At 34.9% G+C, this 27,237-nt stretch overlaps 1 protein-coding gene across 5 annotated transcripts in view; it reads left to right on the top strand.

Moving 5' to 3' along the window:
• The first annotated feature begins 436 nt into the window (after nt 1–436).
• The window catches only part of LOC129004904 (pericentrin-like), an 87,371-nt gene continuing 60,570 nt past the window's right edge, over nt 437–27,237 (top strand). For all 5 annotated transcript variants that reach the window (XM_054433603.1, XM_054433599.1, XM_054433600.1 and 2 more), the window contains exons 1-10: nt 437–804; nt 1,893–2,000; nt 2,317–2,425; nt 4,237–4,340; nt 5,021–5,101; nt 7,551–7,691; nt 8,118–10,688; nt 13,052–13,177; nt 17,787–17,897; nt 18,203–18,368. In XM_054433603.1, coding sequence (XP_054289578.1) covers nt 763–804; nt 1,893–2,000; nt 2,317–2,425; nt 4,237–4,340; nt 5,021–5,101; nt 7,551–7,691; nt 8,118–10,688; nt 13,052–13,177; nt 17,787–17,897; nt 18,203–18,368 — 3,559 coding nt within the window. In that variant the 5' untranslated portion in view covers nt 437–762. The remainder of the gene's footprint in view (nt 805–1,892; nt 2,001–2,316; nt 2,426–4,236; nt 4,341–5,020; nt 5,102–7,550; nt 7,692–8,117; nt 10,689–13,051; nt 13,178–17,786; nt 17,898–18,202; nt 18,369–27,237) is intronic.

Genomic DNA, 27,237 nt, shown 5'->3' with positions numbered 1-27,237 from the left:
AAGAAACTCAAACTGTCAGCTTCTGGAGCACTGTCAGCTACTGGTGCATTTACCTTAACTGTAGTAGTCATGTTTACATTTAAATAGAACACATTGACATGAGCTACCAACGAATTGCACTCCAGTCAAAATTATCTTATCTTCCTTCCCAATTTATCGATCGTCTGATATCTCATGTGTATTGAGAGATTTGATAGCCTACAGAAATTTATCCTTTTAGTTTGGCTTGAGAAAAGTCGATACATTACGAAAAGAACTATGATATACATGAAAACTAGTGCTTGAGCCTGTGGTGTAATAAACAAAAAAAAGCAAACCCTGTCAGAAGCTGTAATCAACGGCTTCACATTAGATTCAACATTCGTAACACCGATACCTGTATGCATGCAATTGATGTGCGATCTTACTGGCTATTTTTAAAACGAAAAATGTCAACTGCACTATTTCTGCTAGTTTCGTATTATTGTTGAAAATTTTAATTTTTAAACAGTGGTTGTTTGTTTAGTTGTTGTCACTTGGCCTTTCACAATGTAGCTATCCTACTCACGAAATTATTTATGTTTTTAAATTTTTACTGTAGAATTTCAAAGTAGCACTAAGTTACTTCTTATGTTTGTTTTGACACATGTATTCACCTAGAAGATCTAAGTAGTGGATTTTAGTTTAAATTACTGTGTATAAACAAATTAAATAATGAAAGTTGAAACCATCTAACTTTAGGCCATAACTCATATAAATCAAAGCTAGGATTAGAAAAGTATAATGGATGAGAAACGACACAAAGTAAAACATGCTAGCAATTTGGTAAGTTAACTAGGCTTAGGCCTATTGTGTGACATGATCTTTTATTTGTTAGGCTAATTTGTAAGCTAGGCTAGTCCACGTTGGCTATAACTTAACAAGGCTTTAAATAAAGGACATCTAGCAATACTCAGGTAAGGTTTACCTAACCTAACTAACCAAACGATATATCAAATGAAACAATTGAATAATCCATATTTTCATTCGGTTGTTTGTGCCAACAGATACGGAAGTCTATTACCCATTTTTCTAATGATGCATATTTTTCCAATAAATCTCGTCCTTATCATAAAAACTCAACGTCTAAGTTAACTTAGCGCTTAGGCCTACCTAATTTCTTATGGGCTACAACAAGTTTGTTGATGTATACTTTAAATTTTTGTAGTTCCATCTCACAGATTCACAATGGCAGGGTATTGAAAACCTTTATTGAAGAGTGGGGATAACATTTTAGGGTCTTGTGTTGTAGCTGTGCTTAACTTAAGTGTATTCCCTTTTAAAACATTCTCCTTCATGTTCTTTTAGGAGGATGAGTAACTTTTGTCATAAACGTATTGACTGTAGATGGTACCTAAGTATATGTGCTGATTCTTGAAAATAGGTCGTCGATGCGCAGTGTATTCATAGGATGTTTGAATTCTGAGTGCCTTTTTTTGGAGCAGCAGTACATCGTGGGCTGCAGGAGTGTGTCCCCACAATTCCAGTCCATAATACGTTATGAGGTTGTTGAAGAGTGTGTGATAAACAGTTATAGGTAGGGCTGGGTTATGATTGACAGAAGTTTTCTTAAAAGGTACAAGACTCTGGAGAGTTTTAACTCACTAACTAACTACACTTAGTGTCAATCCAAAAACCAAGCAGCTTTACAGGTTCATCCCTCCTCCTCTTTAGTTTTGAGGGTTCACACTAAAGATTATGTTTTGTCCTCATTTAGACACAATCTTTGGTGTGATCCTTCAAAACTAGAGAGGAGGAGGATGAACCATTAAAGCTGTTCGGTATCATTAATCCATGGCCCTAAAAGACAAGGAATTGGATAGGTTAAGAACAATCTCAGAGGATATCTAATTAATTGATTGTCTATTTTTCAGTTGGATAGTTATATAAAAAGTAAAGCTCTGGACACTGCTGGAAGGTCAGACGACTCAACAGAAAATCCCTATAACACAACTTTACTGCCCAAGGACAAGAATTTTGAGGTAGGCTAACTTATATTTGAAAATTTAAAACTAGCCTAATGTCAAATGCAAAATTTTTAGATTTTTCTTAAAATAAAAACATTTCACTAGGCCTCTATCCCTTCAGTGCCAAACTAGCCTTAACTTAAGTGGTAGCGCATAAGTTACCAGTAACTAGTAACGGTTCTTTGTAATTTCTGTCTCTATTATGACTACTGTACGGTACTAGGCTATGTATTTGCTTAGAGCAATTTCTTTATGAAATTATTCAATCAACAATCTTATGTGACTTTTGTTTAGTCAAAAATTACTTATAAGATTTTTATTTTTAATCAAGGACACAGACAGAAATGTGCTCAAGATGGATAGTTCAACACTTAAGATAAAAACTGATCAATTTGATTCTCTCAGCAAGAAAATAAAACGCCTTCAAGATGAACTTTCAGGTAAATTAGAAATTTTTTTTATTTATACCGGTAAGGCTACCTATATAAATTAATCAATTCCTAACCAGAGTCATAGAGGTTTACACAGACGGCAAATATTTTATACAGATTGTTAGTTACTATTGGGTATACTTTAACTACATTATTCTTGTTATAGCCTAAATATTCACCGGGTTGGAGTCTGAATTTACCCTGGGTGACCTTGAGCGCTTGTAACAATACCTTTTCAAATAATCAAATGTTTTTAAAAGTATGGTGATGAACTGATCAGAGTCTTGCTGTCTATATCTCTTGTCTCGCTTCAGTGTTTTGCTTAAAATGGTTGAAGGTGTACAGTGGACTCCCGTCTTATCTGGACACCTTTTAACCGGACATCGGTTCAACCGGACTACACTCGGCGGAAATGCCATCTCTTTACCCGGACAATTTTTATCAGCACATCGGTTTAACCGGACTGGATCGGCAGGAAATGGGCGGTACTGAAACGACAGTTCTCGTAGGAAAGATTAGAGACCAGTGATCACATGTCTTAATGTAATAATCATTATCGGCTTATACAGTGTGCATTTACATGGTTTGTTTTACCGAGTTTTGGGAGACGTCGGTTTAACCGGAAAACCCGTTAAACTGGGACTGGCCTCGGTCCTGAAGTTGGTGAATATTTTTACATATTTTATTGAAATCCATAGTGTTTGCTGCATGTAGAGAATGATGTTTATTCATGTTTCAAGAAACAACTTATTTTAAACGTTAAGAAATTTTATTTACACTACTTGAGATATCGAGAAAAATGAAACAAATTATTTATTGACTCTGCACACAAGTAGGCTACACATTACATCTTAGCCTACCTAAACTTAACATTTGTAGCAATAGTAAAATAACATTTTTCTGTTACTCCTACGAACAACGTCAAAGTAAATTCGGTGTAATCACAAGACGATGAGCAGCTTGTGTTTTCATTGATTTTAGGCCTAGATAGAAAATCACAGTCAATTGTACTTTGACCAATGAAAAATGTTAAATGAAATTCAATATTATATCACACTCGTACTCTTACTCCCATGGCCATGGATACCCTAGGTGGTATTTGGCTTCGCCAACAAGTTGCCTCATCTCTCCCTGTTCTCTGAATTTTCTTTCCTTGCTCTCAATTTTGCACATCTTTCTCCACCTTGTCCTTCTATCGATTCTTGGGTCTTTTTCCTGCTGGGTTTTGCCTCCAAACTTCTTTAAGCTTAATTAGTATTGTGACTTTGAATTAGAGTTAATTATTGCACGCATTTGAACAAACTCTTTTAATGGAATATTTGTAAACTGTAAATTGTAAAAGGTAAACATTGAACTACATTGTTTCATAATTAATAACAACAGCTGATCATAGAAAAGAAAGTATAAAGGATACTACAATAATTAGTCTGCCATCTTCCCTCTTAAATACATGGCCAGCCACCTTAGTCTTCTGTTCTTTATTTGCTTCTCCTACTATGTATGGGGAATGGTACATGTCTCTTATTTCTTGGTTGTGCTTAATTCTCCCCCTCTCTAACAGATCCAAATATTTTTCTCAAAATTCTGTTTTCAATTAAACCAACTTCTTTTCTGTTTGTTTGTCTATAAACTATGTCTCTGCTTTATAAAGCAGGATTGGCCTTATGATAGTCTTGTATACTCTTAATTTTGTTTTATGTGACAGTAATTTTGATTTAAAAATGTTGTTTTTAATATTAAATTCTTTGAAAACATTATATTTAACCCTACGTTAAAAATTATATTTAACATTCCTAACTTACTTAAATTTGAACTTTCAGAGAAAAGTGAACGCATTACTGCCCTAGAAATTGAAAATAAAATGCTGCGTTCAGGCAGTGGCGACTGCGTAGGAACAACTCCCAGGGATGGGGATAAAGTTATGGTGAGTTGAGCTTCACAGTTCTAATTAAAAGAAAACTGCTTTCAAATTCAATCAAATCCAATCCTTTATTGGTTGTTAGGCATAACAATCATGCAATAGACTTGGTCAATATAAAGAACTGTATCGCAACAAAGGGTTACACAGAAACCCTGTGAAGACTTAGTTCTTTACAAGTTTCATACTAATCAATAGTCCCTACGTTATTTGCTATACTCTCATTTTGTTTCTGAGTGTAAAGAACAACACAAACAAAGACAAAGACTATGTGATTCTTAAATTTAGTTTATCTAGCCAAAATTTTATCTACCTTATAACACAGTGTTTTATAAGAGACCACTATACTTCAGGAAATATAATAGGTGAATTCAGAAGTAAGAAGATTTTGAATTAGAGTCGAGAAAAAAATCAATATCTACCTTTAGTTTTCTTCAGGCAATCACTGATCAGTATCTTGCTAGACACAGTTTTGGAAACTGACTTATCTGATATCTAATGAGATGATTCAAAATATGTGTTCTTGACAGAGACATGGAAACGATGTAGCCTATTAGCTTATAATGGGAAATTATCATAAATGGGATTTATTACAGATCCTACTTAAAATACTTATTTCATTATAAACAATCGGTTTAAGTTGTAATGAGCTATATTTTGTTGATTTGAAGTTATTTTGGTTTTAGATCAAAGATCTGCATGGGATGGTGGATGCGAGAGATACTTTCATACAGCAGCTGTCAGATAGTCTGCAGAAACGATCAGAGGTAAGCTCTCGTTTATAAGATCTTGAAATAAAATGTGTTATAGTTTAAATAACTCTCAACATTGCTCACCTTAAATAAACATTCTATGTCAAACACTTTTTTATAATATAATGGATTTAAAGATGCTTTGCAATAGGTAAAATGAAACATTCTGCAGCTACCACTACCACTTTTTTTTATACGTGAATGAATGGTTTAAATACCTTTACTGTCAAAGCGATCCTTGTAGTCTTAGTAGGCTACTGCAGTTTCGGTACTTTCATGGTATCTTCTTCAGGCTAGGATATTATTTTCATTCGTTTTCACAAACACGTCATTTTTAATAAAATTTGTGAAAACGAATGAAAATGATATCCTAGCCTGAAGAAGATACCATGAAAGTATCGAAACTGCAGTAGCCTACTAAGACTACAAGGATCGCTTTGACAGTAAAGGTATTTAAACCATTCATTCACTTATTGAAAAAAGCGGTTCAGTGGCTGTCAACATGAAGTTTTTTGTATATCCTGCAAAAAGTAAAACATACTATTTCTATCCTGCCCATTGTAGAATGAGAGGTAAGGTGGCTAAAATGTTTAACCTAAAATCTCAATTTTTGTTTAACCCTCCGAGTGTCCATAGTTTAGGCCTTAATGTCCGCCTATTTTTGGCGCATTTGCAAGGTTTTATTAAAACGGATCTGAGAAGCTTAAAACAATGTTAATTCTACTGTTCTATATACCATTTTGTTTGGAAAATCATGGGCTTCAATATTATACATAAAACATAAAGAACATTTGTTTAAAAAAAAAATTTTAGGTAAAAAAAAATATTTTGGAAAATAAAAAAAAAAAAATAAGTTCGCGCTCAATGAAATTGTATAAATTATAGGCCTATAAATATTTGAAAATAGCCACTTTGTTCTAAATTTTATGAGGATTACAAATATATAATAATATAAGGAAGTAGATTTGCAAATAAATAAGTTATGGGCAAAAAACAGATTTCAGTACATAGCGTTTAGCTAAGAATGCATAGCCTAACCATAGCTAGGAATCTGGCTGATAATTTACATCAATATCACTACCTACTTCTTCAGGATCATCAACCAGCACTTCAAAACCACTTAAATCTTCTTATAATGCACCACGTATATCACTACTTTTGATTTTTAACACTAAAACAATATAATAAATAGGTTACATACCTTATAAATCCGACAAACAGCTCATTTTAATTGAAGGTCGTTTACATGTTTCGGCTTGTATCGGCCATTGTCAAAACGTTGCAGTTGGATGGTGAAATCCTTGTCATTGTTTTCTACTAAAAGTACATACACAAACACATACACACGGACGGGACGAAAACATTACGAAAAACGAATAAAACTTTAAATAGGCCTATTAAATACACGGGCAGGACGCACGCACACCGTTGTCAAGGTCAGGATGCAGACTGGACTAGTTGTGTCGGTGTTGTCTTATCAGCTGATGTGGACTGCTGACCAATGGGCGTCGAACTCTGCCTTTGTTTTAATATGCTATTGAAAATGTGATGGGATTTGAATTTAAGTTTTTCATTCAGAATTACGCTCTCAAAATTGTTGTTCTCATTAACCTGTGCCTTATAAATTTCGAATTCTTCGAGAGTGTTAAGTCTGCTTCCCTTTTGGCAAATATGTAGGATTTCAAGGCCTTTACTAATATCGTTCATATCATGGTTTTTATCGACCAAATGCTGAGCAAACGATGATTTTTGTTTTGTATTACGAGGATCTGGTCTATGCTCCTTGTATCTAGTATTGAAATCTCTACCTGTCTGCCCAGTATACGTGCTAGGACAACTGGCACAAGTTAATTTATATACCCCACATTTGTCATATTTATCACCACATTTGGTAGAATTGTTTAAAATATTTACGGAACGATTAGTTGTTCTGAAGGATAGATTTATACCATGTTTTTTCAATTGTTTGGATAGGCCGTTATGCAGAATGTTACTGTATTCAACACAAACATAATGGGTTATTAACTAAAACAATGATAAACGTAATAAAACACATCAGTCATCGGTCCGAGGGTAACCTAGCTGTTTACAAATACGCACACGTCAGCTGTCTGCTACAATTACGATCGGCTCGGAGAACATAAAGCGCTTAGAGACAGACCTCTGGAGAAAGCTTAGAATATAACAAAAAGAACGATACCAAACTCGATCCAGTTCAATCCGATTCAGTCAGTAATAGAGCCTTCGCCGTAAACGATGTTCGTGCGTCAAAAAATCGACGCGTGACACTACTCAAAGTGTGTTGTGCGTCGATTTTTCGACGAGTGACGCTCGGAGGGTTAAGGTTGTTTTTAGATTGCTGGGTTCTCAGTAAAACCAATTCTGAATATCGTTACCATTTGCCAATTGGATAATTGTTTATGCTATAACACTGTAAACAACTAATAATGTAATTTTATCTTAGGAGCTTCAAAATTCAGTTCTAAAAGAGAAAGAATTGACAGAGGAAATACACAAACTCCAGCTGCAAGTAAATGTGTTAACAAAGCAGAGTGAAAAGAATCTGTCAGAAGCTTATAGTGAAACTGTTGAGTACAAAGCTAAGGTAAATTATGTTGTTGTATGTTTTAAGCTCTAGTCCTACCAATCAACCACCAACCAGCCAACCAACCATCAACCAATTGCTATATCTTAGTCATGGCTGATAAATGTAATTTGTTTTGAAAAGACTCTTACCACCTAGATTTTCAGTGTGGATTGTCCTGGTGAACACAATTCCCTAACAATAATCAAAATGAAATAATCACAAAATTTCTAACATTTAAGAAATTTCTTTATTGTTTTCTTGGACTTTATTTGAATTGAATAGTAGCCTATTTGACCATATTCCACGACATGTTTTACTTGCTTTTAAAAATTTGATAGACTATTTCTTCATCATCAGGTAAAATATGTAATGGCTCTAAGTGTAGGTTAATTGAAATAAAATAATTGTTTTGAATTTAAATACATTTATAGTGTTTTTTTTCAGGTTGAATTAATGTCCAGTCAAATCCAAGAATATTCTGAACTTTTGCAATCAATGAGAGCTACTTTAGACAATAACAATAAAGATATTTCAGCTAAAAAAGAAGAACTTCATGCAAAGGAGAAAAAATTGGAGAAATATAAAAGTGATGCTTCTGAAGATATTAAAAAACTCATGAGGCAGGTTGAAACCTTAAACTCCGACCTTTCCGAGAAGGAAAAAGAGCTAATTAAAAGTAAACAACAAGTTGAATCACTGCAAAGTCAGATGGAAGAACAATTCGGTTCTGAAATCGTAGCCTTAAAAGCTAAGCTGGAAAATAAGTATGCCGAAGATGTGCAGAAAGTAGAGCTATTGTATGACAGCATGTTGTTGGAACAGATACGCAAGGGAGACGCACAGTTGAAAGCAGTTAAAGGTAGTACATCAGCAGAAAATAGATCTCACCTTGAGGACCAAGTGAGGTCTTTGCAGGAATTGTATGAGAAAGAGAAAAGTAAATACAACAAAGAATTGCAGATCTTACAATCAAAAAGCAAGAGAATCGAAGAAAGATTGACTTTTGAGCTTGAAAAATACAAACATGAAGCAGATCATTACCGACAGCAAGTAGAAAATCTCGAAAACAAAGTTGCTGAGGAGGTAAGAAAGATTCAACAAGAATGTTCTAAAGAAGTTAATAGGTTTGAATGTGAAATGAAACAAGATCAAAATAAATACGAGGCAGAAATATTACTGCTTGGTAAGCAGCTCAAGGATTATGCCATTAATGAAGGTGCCAAAGAAGCTGAAGTAGAATATTACAAAAATGAACTATTGAAATTGGAACGCCACACACGTTCTATTGAAGAAAAGTTTACCTGGACTGTGGATGATTTTGAAAAGGAGAGATCCCAATTGCAAGCTCAAATAATAGACTTTAAAAACAATGAATCTAAGCTAATGAATGAACTAAGAATAAGCAGATCTAAACTGCTTGAGTATGAAAATAAAGAGTACGAGTTTAATGAAAACTTGAAAGATCAAACAAGTAATTTTAATGAAAAATATCAAAGGGTGGTTCGTACATTTCAGGATCAGATACAAGATTTGATGAATGAATTGGAGCGGTCAAAAACTCATTATGAAGGGGAAAAAGTTCGGTTAAAATCAGTAATAAACGAGAAAGAAAACCAAATAAAAAATTTAGAAGCTAAGCTCAATATTTTGGAATCTAATAAAACCAAAGAGAATGATTTGATTACAGAATCGCACGGAGATCATGATTCAGTTCAGCAGCTAGTTGATGGCCTAAAAAATAAGTTAATGCTGGCTGAAAAATGTCAGAAATCAAATAATGAGCTTCTGGTGAAGTTTACGAATGAATTAAAACATGTAAAAACACTTATCAGTAAAATGGTACATGCAAGTAACGATACTGAAGATAGCCTTCAAAATGTTGATTGTTCTCTTCAAGTTACTGTGGGAGACACCCAGCATGAGGACCTTGTGCAAGAACTGGAACAGACGATATGTGATATTAAGAATATGACACAACATGTTGACCTCAGTGAAGTTTTACAACTAAGCAAAATGTCAAGTATTTACACTTCCACCCCAAGGATAAATGATAGTACTGAAATTGTTTCTGACGATCCAGGCAAAGATCCCGTCAGGACATGTGAATTATTAGAGGCTGAAAACATCAAATTGACTAAAAACGTGGAAATGCTTGCCACTCGTATTAAAGTAATGGAATATCTTTTTAGCACGGCAGCCAAAGAAAACCAAGCCTTTGATGAAAAATGTAATGACCTAAAAGTCAAAGTGTCTGAACTTGAAACATTAAAATTTTCTGATTTTGTGCTAAAAAAAGAAAATGATGAGCTAAAAGAGCGTCTGAAGCAACTTGAGTTATCAGAAGAAAATATCCGTAAAGAAATGGCCCAGTTAGTAGATAGTAACATTAAACTGGAAAAAACTTTGAATAAAAGTTTAGTGGACCTTCACGAAGAGGTTTCTAACAACGGACCCAACATAAGTTTACAAGCTCTTTTATCTGATTTAGAAGCCAAATCAGATGAAGTTGTGCATCTAAGATCTCAACTTAATGCCGTTCAAAATGCATTGAAGGATAATCAAGAAAAGACAATGCATTTGAAATCACAATGTGATAAGTTTAAGGCAGAACACGAGTTCATGATGTCCGAAATTAAAACCAAACAGCAAGAACTGGAAGAAATATGGAAAGAAAGGAACGAACTGTCAACTGAAAACAAAGTGCTACAATCAAAACTTGTATCAATTCAAGGGAAAAGTTCTTTGCAGATACATAAAATACCCAGTTCAATAAGATGTAGCAGCACAAGTATGCTTATACCAGATGGCTTTGTGGCAGACAAAGAATCAGAGACAATGAAGTTGCCGATATCTGAAACCGATGATGATTTCAACGACTTCCATTTGAAGAGGATCCAGACTATGCATTTACTGACAGAATCCATTGCCATGTCATCAAAAACTAGCCTGAGAGGTAGCTGCAGTAACTTGTCACTGTCAAGTCGTATAGATCAGTCGCTTCAGCAAATTGAAAATGTACGTATTGGATTTTTTTAAACCTCTTTATTGACCTAGATCTAATACGTTTAACATATTATGCCCACAGACCTAAATTAAAACCTTAAACCAAAGCCTTTTTGAATTTTACATTTAACTTTTAAATATTTAATCTTGTTTTTTTTGTCTTTTTGTAAACCAAGAAGTTTTTTTTCATCCTGCTAAGTATTAAATGTATGGCAATCTTTACAAAAGGTACCTACTAACACTAGGGATTTTTTTTGCATTTATTTATTAGTTTTTAATCCTCAAAATTCATCATGGAATGTACCTTGGTGTAGTACTGCTCATCTGTCGGAATTATTTCCATAGACAATATAAAATTATCTTTATCCAAAAATGCTAACATTATGAACAATCGAATATATGGATATTCTGATACTCTATTCCCATTATAGAGGAACAGGACAATACATCCATCTAAGATGTGAAAAACTTATAAAAGTGCCAGGAAGATTTCTAAAACTATTTTTTGATGTTAGAATAAATTAATACAAGGAAGCCTTCTTTGTCGGGTGACTGTAGGAAAAATAATTTGCATATCCTTTTTTTAAGACTCGTGTACAGAGCCTCGATTTGTATTACATCGATGGTTTACTTATCTCGTTTGTGTACTAATCTTACTCATTTCTTATAATCAATGACAAAATCAGAGTAAATAAAATAACCTCATAGTTCTATAGAGTATTTTTATATCCAACCAGCTGTTAGTTAAAACAAATTATATTGCACTAAAACAAACCGAAGATTACAAAGATTACTTTAAAAAAATAGTTTAAACATCCTAGTATTTTACTATGTATAGTTAATTAATATGTTATCCTGTTACCGAAGAATTGAACGTATCAATGATCAGCATTACACATAGTATAAATAAGTGAACCCTTAGTATGTCTTTTATCCAAAAGCTGAATTTGTGTCACAAACGCTGAATATTTACAGCTGTTATGTTAAGTAAATTATATCATACCAAAAGCTAGTTTAGAATGTTAGCGTCGGCTGCTAGACTTAAAAAAAAATTAAAACTTAATTTCTAAAAACCGTGACCCTAAACTAAAATTATGGCTTCGACATTCCCTAGTTCTCAAAATTATCTTTCTTTCAACACAAAAATCATGTAAATCCGTCGAGTGGTTGATTCAGAATCGTGAAATAAAAAAACCCAGTTACGTTTTAATATTATAGATTGCAATAATATGTTCTATTTCCTTCTTTGACGTTACTTCATGTAACAGTATATAATTAATATGCTACATGAAACTTTGTCGGTTTAACTAGTCCGCCATTTCTTAACCAATTTTATCCATTGGCGTCTCATTGGAAAGAGCGTGTCGCGTAGATTTGCAAACTGGCCTTACATTTTTGAAAAAGGTCCCTTGGGCTCTGCCCCAGTGGCTTTGAAAGCTCCCATGTTATTCTTATGAAGAACATTGTTTACATTTTGATCAGCTGTATAATTTAATTGCTGTTATTTATTTTTCAATTCAATGAAACGCATTGAGTACATTTATTTACTATTTGAGTTTGTGTAAACATAACCCCCAAGACGGATCGTGTTAGTATGGTTGTACATATCTTAAATTTGTGTATTTATCGTTGTTTTGTGTCGCTATGACGAATCATGTTAGCATGATTGTAACTTAAATTTGTGCATTTATCGTTGTTTTGTGTAGCTATAATTTGTTTATTTGTTGTTTTTTCCTTTTAAATGCCTCCGACGCGACGGCAACAAAACATAGACAGGAGGCGTAATTGTGATAACGACCGCAGCTACAGAACAGTGGTGCGTAATAGGCTTAACTCATCACAGTCAGCACCTGGCCCTGGACAATCTCAACTATTAGGTTACAAATGCGCCCTAACACTACCCAAAAACGACTTTTCGTTCTCAATTGGCCCTCTATCAATGACCTGTGTTGCCTGTAAAGCGAGGCATAATGAGAAGGAGAAAACTGGCCGGAATGCTTTAGGTTTATCAATAACGTAGATAAACATGGTCTGAGTTACACACCGGTAATCTTTGAGTTGACTCTTACAAATTCATTGTAAATATGACTGTTAAGCTTATTCGTTTTGAAATAACTCCTGTAATACTTTGCAATTGCTCGAATTCGAGCAACATGTACACTAGTACTTATTATTTTAAAAACATTTAAAGCACTTCTCTTTTATTCCTTCAGTGTTTATACTTTTACTTTTGTAATGACACAAGTTGTTTTGACTAAAGTGTGGGTTTCATAACCTCATGTGGAGCTTGCCCAAGGGATATTTAGCTTTTAGTGATTGAGATTTCAATAATAACTGCCAAATATTTTTATGTTAATACCTGTCTCTTTTTCAAGATGTTTGAGCCTGATCATGGATCTATGTCCACTATACTTGAAGAAGATGAAGAATTATCTGACGAGTTTCGTGTCTTCTGTGAACGGATGGCTCAGGGAGACCAGCAACTGACAGGAGAAGAGAAGGTGGATCTAAGAGACCTAATCAACAGTTGATCCTAACCTATCAAGACCACAGTTTTCCTTTTTATCACTCTACCATGTTGTAACCTGTCTTTGTCCAATACACACGTTTCCTATCCATGTCGTACTTTCCTTTAGTGCTGAATTAACTTTGTTGCATAACATATTACCTTTCATTAAGTTGAAAAAAATGGAAATAGATTTAAAAGTAATCTTACTCTATATTGCAGTGGATCATATACCATTATAGTTATTGTTGTTATACCTTGTTCACAATATTTAGGCAGTTTGAGGGAAAATTCCCCTAAAATTGCCTAAATATTGTGAACGAAGTATAGTGTAGTTGATTTAAAGATTTAAAATTAAGTGACACATAAATACTTTAACAAGCTCAGACTATCTATTAAATTGCAAACACAGATTTAATTCAGCACTTAAATGTAAAAATATAATAATCATGATAGTTATGAGTTTTATTCTGTTTTTTATGTTACTGCTGTTGTTGTACTGTTGTGTTTTGTTTGTTGCTGTCCATGCCAGTGGCAATTTTTACAGGAGGCATTGTACAGTGTACTCAAACGCTTTTAAGGACAGTGGTCTAAGACCATGTACTATGGATGTGAACTGTCCCTTCTGCACTGAATACTTACTCTAACCGCTAGACTTGTAACACACCATAGTGTTCATTAATATCAACACACCATGCTATTCTTATTAATAAACTATAAGTCAATAAGTTTTTCCTGGGCTAGTTTAACAGTATTTCAATTGGCAAAGCTGAAAAAATCAAACTCCTTGACACTATAAACAAAGAAAATCTAGTACTATATCAGTGGTGTAGTGGTAAACTTACCAGTGCAATAACGCTAACCATTGTAGAAAAGATTTGGTAGCCTATCTATATATAGGTTCTTCGGAAAAAGCAGAGTGGGAACGCTATTCCCATGTGTTCCTGCTCCACTACACCACTGAAGGAGACTAACAGGGCTGTGGAGATGGAGGGTAAAAGGATGTACAGTAGGGCTGCACTTAAGTTAACGTCCTACACTCATTCAAATGAAAAAATATCGATATATAGATGATTTGATATAACAATTATTTCATTTGGTTAGTTAGGTTAGGTTAACCTAACTAACCAAACTTGATATATAGAACGAAGTAATCGATATATTGATCGATATATTCGTTCGAATAAGCGTAGAACGTAAACTAAAGTGCAGCCGTACAGTAGAACTCCATCCGAACTCCGGATATAGAGAGGAAGGTTATTTTAACAAAAAGTAGCAAAACGGCCATTGGTGACCTACATGTTCATAGGATACACTAACTACCACTTAGCTAAAAGATTCGGCCAATCCGATGATTCGAGGTGTAGGCCTATGTCTAAACCAAGGATTATGAACACCTCACTATGCCCCAGTGGTTGTAGTATATCGCTACAAAGACAAACACACAGGTCACCAATTATTTGCCACACAGGACGGGAATTGACCCCAAGCAAATGAATGCCACTGGCCAAGTGACACAAGCCCTAGCCTTCTCGGCTATCTGTGCTTGGAGATTATGGAGTAAAAACTTGTATTTAAGCTGACGTCAACAATTGCTAACAGATAGCGCACCCGACGGCGCTACAACCTAGTTGCTCAATGCGTTACTAGGTAGCAGCACTAGTTAGTCTCGGACTATTTAGATGATATTTTTCAGCTGAACCACAACAGTGAGCATAAATGGTGTTACTGTGGCATTACTGACAAAAAGTTTTTTTCCCTAAAAAGTCTATATTATAATAACCTTATCAAACTAAACAAGGATAAATTCAATATGACGTTGCAAACTATATGTCTTTTGATTTTATGAGATTTTGGTTTCAAATAATGCTATCAGTATCAGAACATTCCAATTCATAAGAAAACTTGGAAATTTATAACAAAAAGACAGCTTTTTAAAATGTAATCTGCAAATGCCAAGAATTTTCTTTGTTATATATTTGTTACTGTCTTATAATTCCAAATTAGCCTGATTAATAAATTAGTGAAAACGATACAGTTACAATTCAAGAACAGGTAATGGAATTAAAAGGCAAACAAAAAAGTCTTACAAATACAAATTATAGGCCTAGCAGTCGAAGGGTTAAATAGTTTTAAAGGACTAACATTTTATAGTCTGTGTCTATACACCATTACAAAGAACAGATAAAGCTACTAGAGTACCTAACATAAAAGTTTGTGTGATGATAAAAAAACACCACATAGTTGAACTATTCATTGTGTTTTGGCCCGGCCCGTAATTTGTTGAATCTCATCTGCGAGCGCTAATCTCGGCCCGCCGACAGTGACATATTGGCTAAATTGACTTACGTTTTACACTGACAAGTTATCTGAGGTAATTATACAAAAGATTCGGGTTTGAGATTCCATTAACAAGATTCGAGAATCCAAATTGTTTTTTTTTTTATATAGAATTATAAGCCTTAGACTGTGACATTGCTTAACCATAGAGGTTATTAACGTCGTAATATACAGCACTGTGACATTGACTACCCATAGAGGTTATTGACGTCATAATATACAGTACCTACTCAAGTACTGTGACATTGCCTAACCATAGAGGTTATTGTCGTGGTGGTGGCTATTATAGTTCGGCCGCTTAGAAAACGACCTGCGCGCTAATGCTAAACCAATGCTGGAGGAGGTCGCTTTCTAAGCGGCCGAACTATAAGTGTTAAATGGTTCCTAGTCACTAACAAAACTACAAGATCACGCCACTCATCCTACACTCATCTCCATTCATACTTGGCTTAAAAATACCTACTTTGTTTGGTCACCATTTCATTGAAAAGTATAAAGTAAGCCTATCAAAAAATATAAAGTTATTGACGTTGTAAAGTACAGTACTGTGACATCGACTAACCAACCATAGAGGTTATTAGACATAGACATAGACATACTTTATTTACACAAAACATTCCATACATATCATAACATTTAGAATAGGTGCATTGTCAAAATTAAATGCATACATAAATATTTAACATTTAAACTTAACTTAAAATTAAACACTTAAAATGAAAAAAAAAATGTTCTGAATTGAAGTTCTGTAAAAATCGTCAATTGAGTAAAAATCCTTGTCAATAAGTAAATTATTTATTGTCTCTTTAAATTTGGTTTTGTTTAATGACTTATAGCATGGCGGAAGCATAGTGTACAATCTCAGCCCAGCATACAATGGAGATTTTTCATATAGGGTATTGTCGTGGTGGTGGTTTTAAGTGAAATGGTTCCTATTCCATTCTTGCTTTTTTAATCACCATAAGCCCATTTGTAATTATTTTTGGGACTCAAGATTCAATTTTTTTAGGATTCGGATTTGAAAGTCGAAGTTCCTGGATTCGACTATCACTACATCTTAATGTGTGTGCCCCGGCAGTGGGAAGGCCAACATTAAATAAATGGTGTCCATTTTGGGTAGAAATTAATGGCATTATTGACCTTCACATGGCATTATTGGCACCAGGTGCTACACTTGTCTTGCTTATTTTTACACTAGTATAGAGGAAAGGAGAAAAGACACAATTTTTTTTAATTTTGGCTAAACATGAACCTATGGTATTGGAGAACATATAAAACTGAAATAACCTGCAGAAAAAAATGGCATTAATATATTTAATACCCCTGCCGCAGCAAACCTGCAGACTAAGCGAATTTCCATTTGACTGATTGGATTTACACTGAAATGTCTACTTAAAAATATAACATTTATTCTTGATTTAAATAGAATTCAAGTACTTAGGTTTGCTGCATCAGGGAGGGTAAAACTGTTTTTTTTTTTTTGTAAAATGTGAATAGTTAGTAAGAAATAAAAACATTTTCCAAATTTGATTAAAAAAATTCACAAACAAGCAAACTACAACAGTTTACTTATTCTCCATAAGAATAACATGGGAATTTTAAATTTACAATCTTTTGGAATTTTCTCCGTAACCATTAGGCGCATAATAACGCTTCAATATACTAAATTATTTGTTTTTTTAAGCTCTACAAAATGGTTTGGAAAGAAATTGCTAAATTTTATGTTTTTGGGGTCAAAAATGGGAAAAACCTATTTTTACCCCATAAAACCCCCCGTAAACCCCCGTTCCCATGGTCCGATCATGCTGGATCGCGAACTCGTTGGAATAAACGTACGTTTACACGTTTGTACCAAATTTCATCAAAATCGGATCATTTTTGCTTGAGTTATCGTGCTGACGGACACACACATATATATATATATATATATATATATATATATATGAATTTGAACGGATGGTGTTTTTGGCCTCTAGGGACCTCAAAACGAAAAAAAAATCGGTCCCGCGTCCAGGTCTTACCATGAGTACTACGGTAATAGCTTATTCCCTATATGGGAAATTCGCTAATAACAAAATCACTAAAGAATGTCCACGTCATATACGTTAATTTAAACCAAACAATATCTTGTTTTGAAAATCATTGTTTTCTGTGTAAAATTACTGAAATAATACAAGTTCTGATCTTTTAAAGTGTTGTAATGGTATCACTGTTTTTGCTATCGTTTATAAGGGGTTGAATTAAGTCCTTGTTATTTTTCACAGGATAAAATTGGTGCATCTGATCAGGTTACTAAGAAACCTTATCAACTCTGGGCTGATGCTCTCAGGCAGCTTATCAAAGCGTTATTTTCTGAGTACACTTTCCGTGTTAAAGTAAGTATTACTTTTTATGCTAAAATAGAGTAAAAACTTTTTATGTCATTAGTTGTTCTTTTAATTTTGTTTGAATTTATAGGTTAAGCTTATCTTTGGTTCTGTAGAAGTGAACTTTTTCTAGATAAAGTGTAACAAAATGCAATTAACTCAGTAGTAATGGGGAAATTAAAAAATACATAGGACCTACATTTATAAAACAATTATAAACTTATTAAATCATCACACGATCAAACAATCTTAATTTGCTTAAGATTCTACCTATTTTGTTATTTCTATCAGTTTAATATTGTTTACATTTTCAGAAAATGCTCAGACCCTGGTTACAAGAAAATGAAACTCTGGATCTAGATTACCTTACTCAAGATGTTAGTCCAAGCAAGAAATGTTTGGAGGAAGTAAAAGATGACAAAAATTCTACATTCCCCAAGAGTTCTTCAGTAATAGAAGATTACAACATCTGTTCACAAGGTAAAGAAGTTGTTAGTTGTTATGCTAAAATGGTATTTACATTGGGTACTTTCCTGTTAAAGGGAACATTCATTATTATCGATGATTTTTTTCTCGATATATCGATGTTTTTGTTTTCCGATCCATTACAAATTGACAACAAGAAATGAAACTGTTCTAAGCTAACCTAACATAACCAACCATACTTGCTGTACCATTTAAAAATTCCCTTTGGGTTTGAATATAAAAGGCAAGTTTTAAACGCGGAATTTTTAAATGTTACAGCAAGTTTGGTTAGTTATGTTAGTGTTCTATTTCTAATACAAGAATATTAAACACACAACTTGTTTCAACAAACTCTATTTCCAACTAAACCAATGTTTACCAAAACATGTTTACAAAAATCATCTGCCAACAAAAGATATTTAAACACAAATAAATCATATGACTAAAAGAACATACTTAGCCTAATACAACATCCCGCCTCAAGATGTCTACATCTTCATGAAGCTCGGTACCACCTCGGTATCTTGATGGACCTTCCGTAATGGGTAACTGTGCCAGCGTCTGGACGATCACGTGAGTTAGATGGACAATTAAGGACCGTAGATGAACAGTTTGAAAGAATGCAATCTTCTCCGTAGTATGGTGCAGGAACTAAGAACTTCTGGTTTCGTCGAATGGTTTTCTTGTCAATGTCCACAAGGTAGGAACGTGGTTCGTTCAATACCCTGACTACTTTACCATGTCTACGTAGATCTGTGATCCATACCATGCTTCCCTCTTCTAATTCACTTAAACCCCTCGTTCCATGTCGTTTATCAAATTGCATCTTATACTTCGACTGGTACTTATTCTCCCTCTCAAAAAAGTCTTTATTTTCCACAGGATTTCCAACCAAAGTAGATGGAAGATTGTCTCTTATTTTCCCTCCAAACATAAGTTCTGGAATCAATGGTTCACTGTGATTAGTTGAGTTCTGAATACACACTGGACACGATTTGCTTTTTCTTTCTATTTCTTGAGAAATTCCAGGCCACCACATGGTTTCCAAAGCACGTTTCCTTGTTTTTGTGATTCCCAAGTGTCCACTGTGAAGCCTCTCAAGCATTTCCGCTCGTAGTTCATGAGGTATTATCATCCGAGTTCCTCGAAGCAATAACCCATCAATACAACTTAACTCGTCTTTCACGTTAAAGTATTCTTGAATCTCATTAGGTAAACTTGATTTTCCAGGCCATTCGTCTAAAATTTTTAGCTTGAGTTGTGCACATATTGGATCCCTCATTTGTGAGTGAAGTACTTTTGTCACATTTTCGTCTGTAGTGTTTATTCTAATCATACTGATTTCATGGACGAAGGCTTCCACTTCTTCTGTCAATTCGCCATCTTCATTAGCTGGAATAGGACATCTCGATAGCAGATCTGCTATGGCAAGGTCTTTTCTTGGGGTCCAGATCATGCGATAATCGTATCTCATCATACGCATTCGGAATCGCTGTAGCCTCGGTGAGAGCTCGTCCAAATTTTGTCTTTTGAAAATTGAGACAAGCGGTTTGTGGTCGCTCTCAATTGTGTACATTTTACCCATCAGGAAACATTTTAAACGGTCACTTGCCCAAGTGCACGCAAGCGCTTCTCTCTCAATGTTACTGTAGTTTTCTTCAACAGGCATTAGAGTCCGAGATATATATGCCACAGGTTTCTTGTTTTCTCCTTCAACTTGTAGTAAAACCGCTCCAAGACCTTTTTTTTGAAGCATCACAAGAAAGAATCGAGGGCTTTTCCGGATCGTAAACAGTTAAACATGGCTCTGATGATAAAATCTGTTTCACTGTGACAAAAGCTTTTTCCTGAGTTGGTCCCCAAAAGAAATTGTTTTTAGTCTTTAACAAGCTCGTAATTGGCTCTAAAATCTCACTGCAGTTCGGAATAAATTTAGCCAGAAAAGTGATCATGTCCATGAATCTCTGGACGTCTTTAGCATTACTTGGGGCTGGTAAGTCCACAACTGCTTGTACCTTGCTTGGATCAGGCTTGATTCCTTCCTTAGACAGCACAAATCCCAAAAATGTCACAGTCTTCTTGCAGAACTCAGACTTCTGCTTATTCAAAGTGATTCCATTAGCTTGCACTCTCTCTAGAACGGCTCTAAGACACTCGTCGTGTTCCTCTTTCGTTCTTCCCCATATCAAACAGTCATCAATGTGCACTAAACAGTTCTTTGCCCCTTCTAAAGCTTTCGACATACGGCGCTGAAACTCTTCATGAACAGATGTAATTCCAAAAGGTACCTTACAGAATTTATACCTCCCGAAAGGGGTGATAAATGTTGTGTAATCTTGAGACTCCTCTGCAAGGTTCAGTTGCCAGAAACCGGAATTCGCGTCGATCTTGCTGAAGTACTTGGCTCCCGCGATCTCGGACAACGAAAGTTCAATCTTTGGAATAGGATAAAACCGACGTTTCACACTGTTGTTGAGTTTGGATAGGTCCACGCAGATCGTAACCCCACCTCTCTTTTTTGGGCAAACTACCATTGGTGCGCACCAATCAGTCGCGTTTTCAACAGGGACAATCACTCCTTTATCAAGCATATTCTCTAACTGCTCTTTCACCTTGCTTTTTAAAGGTATTGGTACAACCCTGGGGGTAGATATAGCATAAGGAACTGCATTCTCCTTCATTTCTATCTTGTACTCTCCTTTCATATTTCCCAATCCTTGAAATAAATTAGGGTACTTAGTAACCCAGTCAATATCTGATGAATCTACAGAAAAGATCCTCTTCACCAGGTTCAGCTCTTCACAGGAACGTCTGCTAAGAAGTGGAACAGTGATCTCCTCAGAAATATACGCATGATCATAAACCGATACACCCTTATGTTCAAGCTTCAGCCTTAAAGTTCCCAAAATATTGATTCGTTCTTTCTTCTTTGCACTGTACACAGGGGATTTGCACTTTCCTAGAGGCAGAGTCTTAATAAAATCACCAAGAACTCCTACTGGAATCATGGTTACATCAGCGGTTGTGTCAAGTTTAAATTTTATAAGCCCTAACACTTGGTTTCCACAGCTTGCTTTTACCTCCTGGGCCCAGGCTGTGTCATTGTTTTCTATATTTCCGATGAAAATCTCAGGAACCTGTAGATCTCCACAGTCTGAAACTTGCTGTTCGATTTCTTTAACAACGTTTTTGTTTTTTCTCATCCACTTTTCGCGGTAGGGACAGCATCGAAAAAAATGTCCAATCTCGGAACATTTGTCACATTTGGCTTTCCTAGCAGGACATTCGGCCAGTGATCCGTGCCAATCATAACCACATTTCCTGCACTTCTTTGTATTTTCTGCATCCTCAATGTATTTCTGGTCACAAACTCCTTCTGTCCGATTCGGTTTACCGTTTTGAACTGACGTTTTATTTACCAAAAAAACATTAGTATTGGCAAGTTCACGTTTTTGGCGTTCTAGCTCCTCATGTTGGCGCAAGGTATTAATTGCTTTCTCCAGAGTCAATTGAGATTCCAACTGGAGTCTATCACTCAGACCCTCATCTTGCATACCAATAATGAGGACGAGAAGCATCATCTCATCATTTAGTTCACCCCATGCACACGTTTTCGCAAGGCCATGCAAATCTGTTATAAATTTTTCAGATGGATCACTCCCTTGCTTGTGTCTCAAAAATTTTGATCTCTCATAAATTATATTCCGTCTGGGCACAAAGTATTCATCAAAGGCCCTAAGAGCCTCGTCATAAGTATTAGGTTTTGGTGAAAACGAATCGAAAATATCTTCACTTCTACTACCCATTACAAACAAAAGTACATCGATTTGCCGATCGTCGGAAGTGCTATCCAGACCGCAACCCCGTCTGTACCTTTGAAAGCGATTCCTCCAGGAATGCCACTCATTCGGAGTAAAAGAGAACGTTTCTGGAGTTGGTAACGTGATATTGACCATCGGAGTAGGAGTATACATAACTGCATCATTTTCTCGGTTCGTATATCCCAATGCAAAACCTCGTGACTCATCTTTAGTCTTTCTAGAGTCCCTTTCTGAAACGTAGTTGAGTTCACTTTGGGCGTCGTCCTCACCGTTGTCCTCATACCTTTGCCTCCGAGTATTTCGTTTTTTTCTGCCCTTACTTGACATTATGCGTGGTTTTAGACTTTCAGTTCGATAAAAATCCACTAAGCTGCCACCATGTTCTATTTCTAATACAAGAATATTAAACACACATCTTGTTTCAACAAACTCTATTTCCAACTAAACCAATGTTTACCAAAACATGTTTACAAAAATCATCTGCCAACAAAAGATATTTAAACACAAATAAATCATATGACTAAAAGAACATACTTAGCCTAATACAACAGTTAGGTTATTTATTTTAGAACAGTTTCATTTCATTAATGTTTGTACTGAACAATATTTTTCGTCATTGTCAGCTGATATGTTTCAATTTGTTAATATCGATATATCGAGAAAAAAATCATCGATAATAATGAATGTTCCCTTTAACAGGAAAGTACCTTACATTGTTAAGACAATCTAGGATTTTTTTAACTTTCTTTTTGTTTCTCTGCCATTTGTCACCAGTCTGTAATTCATAACTGTGCTTTATATCAGGCACTTAAAGCTAGCATAGATTAAACAAACCCCCTTAGTAGATTCTGTCATCCTTTCAGTAGTGATATGGTGACATCAGCCCTTATAAAAAACATAATGTTACTAGACTTGGTTGTAGATTGCCCTCATCCAATATATGTAAAAAGTGACAATGTATATGAGCTTAGTACACAACAAATATCCCATTGGTCTGTATATAGTTTAAAATAAAAGTGGGGACCATATGTTTAAATTTGACCTTTCAGGAACCTAATGTCTGTGAGAAAAAGATTGTTTATATTTTGGTTTTGAATTGCTTTAGTTTATAAATTGAGTTATTATGCAATATTAGGTTTCTTAAAGTATATAAATTATCATGCTTTAACAAAAGCATAAGATTTTAAGTTCAAGACGACCGTACCTAAATAAAAAAACCCGTAAAAAATTAAATTTCAATAAAATGTTTAGTAATTATATCTATTTCAAGATAATTATTTTCTCAGTCTGCATTCATGGCGGTTTATATAGTAAAGAGAAGAATGACAAAAAGATCATTACCAATAAAAATATTCAATCATCGTCCAAGGAGAATCCATGTGATTTAATAGTAAGTGTGACCAACTGTTCTCCTGATAAAGACAATATGCCAAGATTCTCCCGCTATAGATATGCGCTATTTTTGGGCTCTGTTTTCATAAAGAATTGTGACTTGAAAACTAATACCTTAGAAAAGCTTATAATGAAGTGGGAAATATGGGAACTTGAAGCTAATGAGAAAAAAGTTGAGATATATAATGAAACATCGGTTTTACTTGGAGAAGATTCTCTCCATTATGGTATATACAAAATCAATTTATCAGTAAATGTGTTATTTAAACGTTTTAGTATGCATCCACAAATGACAAGTACAAGATGTTTCTTTGAAGTTATTGATATTGGAATTCAAACAGTCATTTATGGTGGTTATATTAGAACAGTTAACTTTGAATTTGATGTTGATTTTCATGTCAAAACAATGTTAGCACCCGAGAGGGAATCCTTAAGTAAAGATGTACATGTTTTGTATATCTGGACATGTTCTGACATGAACCATACTGCTGTATATCAACCACCATTTTGTGAAGATTATGAGACATCAGAAACACATAGATTAATCAAAGGTCCTCTTGTTGACTCTGTATTGTCCAGCAATACAACTCGTCATTCAAGTGTTATAAAAAAGTATGGCTTTTCCATCACAACCTTTGCACAATCTTCTATTCCTGTACACGAGTTACAAATACTACAAATAACTGACAATCCCGGAGTAAATATTGGAGTTACCTGCTTGTTAAACTGTGGTGGGTCGATGTTTAGGTCCAATCCCCAAAACGTAATTCATTTGGAAGTGAAATTTAATCAATCCTTTACAATTTTGTCATCAACAGAACCCATCTTTCTCTGGTCTTACAAGCTCGAGGGGAGCAATATCCTACAAGACGTCCCTTTAGAAGCAAGAAATCATGATTCCTCGACATCAAGCACTGAGCTTAGAATTGAAAGTGGATTTTTAAGAGGGAACAGCTCCTATATATTTTATGCCAGATCACTCGTAAATGGTACTTTATTTCAAGCTGCTGCAATTAAAATATTAACTTGTTCAGTTCCCTTACATGTAAATTGTGTAACACTAAAAGACAATGAGACTGCCATTGGAATAGTACCATTCTATAATATCATCTGTTCCAGCAAACACGGTAATAGTGACCAACCGTCTTTTATGTATGAATTTTGTAATAAGAAAACAAATCAACCTAGTGAGGATGGAAGGCATTTAGGTTTCAGCTTGACAGGCGTTCTTGAAAAAGTTGTTTTAACAGGATCTGATGTTCAAGTTCGCGTAATTAACTTTCTTGGAGCGTATTCTGAAACGCAGATTAGAGTAGCACGGTTTGACAGTTCGAAATTCCCTTCATTAGTGGATTTAGAATTATATATTGACTTAATATATGGCCATAGTGGTGTTTTCATACACAACTATAAGTTTCGCATTAATTTAATATCGGCATATTTGAGTATTTTGTCCAACTCACGAGTTTCCTCACATTCCAAGTTCATAAAAATCAATACAGTATTAAGAAGATTGAGTTCTGAACAAATAACATCGATTTCGGGGGCCTTAATGGTAAACAACATTGTATCAAACTGTTTTCACATTATAGCAAACACAAAACCAATGGTCCTTTTAAAAAGTGAAAGTCTAAGTATTTTAGCAAACCTCATGAAAACTGTGTCGTTTATTATTAAAGAGTTTACTATCAACCCTAAAAAATCTTCTCGATTGATTACCACTCGCAGGATAAACAATATTACTCTCTCTATCCTTCGTAATTCTAATTTTATTTTAGATAGCAAGAAATATTATGATACTCTCGAATCAGCTGACCGTAGTCATTTGAAAAGAAGTATCTCTAGTATGGCTACAGCTTTGAAAAATATGCTAAGTTCAGTTGTGTCTCAACAGTCAAATGCAATCAACAGTTTAACTCTTGAGGAAAAATACATTAAATTTAATGTTTCCAGATTCACAACCCAAGATTTCCAACTCAATCAAATAGTAAAGGAAGATAAATCACCTTTTGTAAAGTTTAAGCCCTCGCCCAAATGGCATATTAACATCATTACCTTCAGAATAAATCCTTTTTGGTGGAGCAATGGTTACAAAATAAATACCAATATAAAAATAATTTACTTATCTGAAACTACAGATAAGGATATAGGAAAACTATTAATTGATAAGAAAACTGATTTTGCTCTTAAATTTGTTAGTTTTGATTATTTGACTGTAACAGGTAAGGTTAGTCAACCCAATATTCACGATGAACCTGAAATTAATGACAAAATAATACCTGTTCATAGATTTGAATCAGAATTTAATTCTTTAACGTTTATTAATTTTACATACATACCAAAAAACATTGCCCTGAGAGTAGGTATTATCCAAGGATACAGACCTGATTTTGAATACATGAAGAGTTCCGTTGTAAAAATAATCACATCGAACTCGTCTAAAATAAAATTCACAATGGACAAATTAAAATATGGAGAGTTTTTTTATATAGGTATTCTTCCCGACGATAGTGTCAATATCAGTGAAGTTATCGATTATAATTTCACATTATTCACGACAGCTTGTAGAATATGGAAGTATGGCATTTGGACTACATCCAATCAGTGTTTTATGACAGAAAGCTCAAGTCGTGATAGACTCATTTGTAACTGCCCACTGTCCAGTGAAACTGTGGGAGGGGATGTCTACAATCCGCCCCATCTATTTAATCCGTTTATGGATTTTCCTCTTTCAAAATCTGACATGAAATATCCTCTTATAATTATTGTTTTGTTTGTAGTGATTATAGTGTATATCCTTTTACTTATATGGACCTATAAAATGGATGAAAAGGATAAAAATCAGTTGAATATAATTGTTCTGGAAGACAACCTCCCGCTGGACTCCAGTATCTATCTTGTCGGAGTGTTCACCGGGACTCGGTTGGGAGCCGGTACAACCTCCAACGTCGGACTGAAGCTGTTCGGAGAGCACGGCATCAGCAGACACCATGTGTTGAGTTCTCCTGACAGCCCCATTCTAAGATATAACTCTGAAAATTGGTTTCTCTTGGTAACTCCTCAACATTTAGGCTCTCTCACCGATATACTACTGTGGACCGATCACTCCGGGCCACACCCAAACTGGTATTGCAGTAAATTAATCGTATTTGATTTAAAAAGCAATGACAACGATATCTTCTTCATCGAATCCTGGTTCGGAACCATCACTGAAGAAATTAGTTTGGCACTGTTCAGTGAGAGTGCAACTTATACTGAAACCAACAAGATTGGTAGAGTGATATCTGAAAATATTCTGTACGGATTCATGGAGGCCCACCACTTGAGAAGTGTTTTCAAGAAGCATCCTCGCAGTCCTGTGACGAGAAGTCAGCGACTCACTGCAGTCTTTTGTGGGTTACTTGTCAACATGTTAGTTTGTGTTTTGCTTTATTATCCCACATCACCCCAGTCTGTGGATCTTTCTTCAGTTACCATAACTAAAGAGACACTTACGATTGGACTGATTGCGAGTATCTCAGAATGTCTAGTGACCCAAACCATCATGAACTACTTCTACACTTGCTACATACCGCGTGACAGTCCCGCTTATTTTCATTCTAGTAAAAACTGCCGTGACATTTATCATTTAGAACGGAAAATAAGTACTGGGAGCAATGACACACGATGGT

This window comes from Macrosteles quadrilineatus, unplaced genomic scaffold (assembly GCF_028750875.1).
Source record: "Macrosteles quadrilineatus isolate MER2022 unplaced genomic scaffold, UCM_ALF_1.0 Scaffold_12__1_contigs__length_5162894, whole genome shotgun sequence".
Classification (NCBI taxonomy): domain Eukaryota; kingdom Metazoa; phylum Arthropoda; class Insecta; order Hemiptera; family Cicadellidae; genus Macrosteles; species Macrosteles quadrilineatus.
This window is presented reverse-complemented; position numbering and strand designations above follow the sequence as displayed.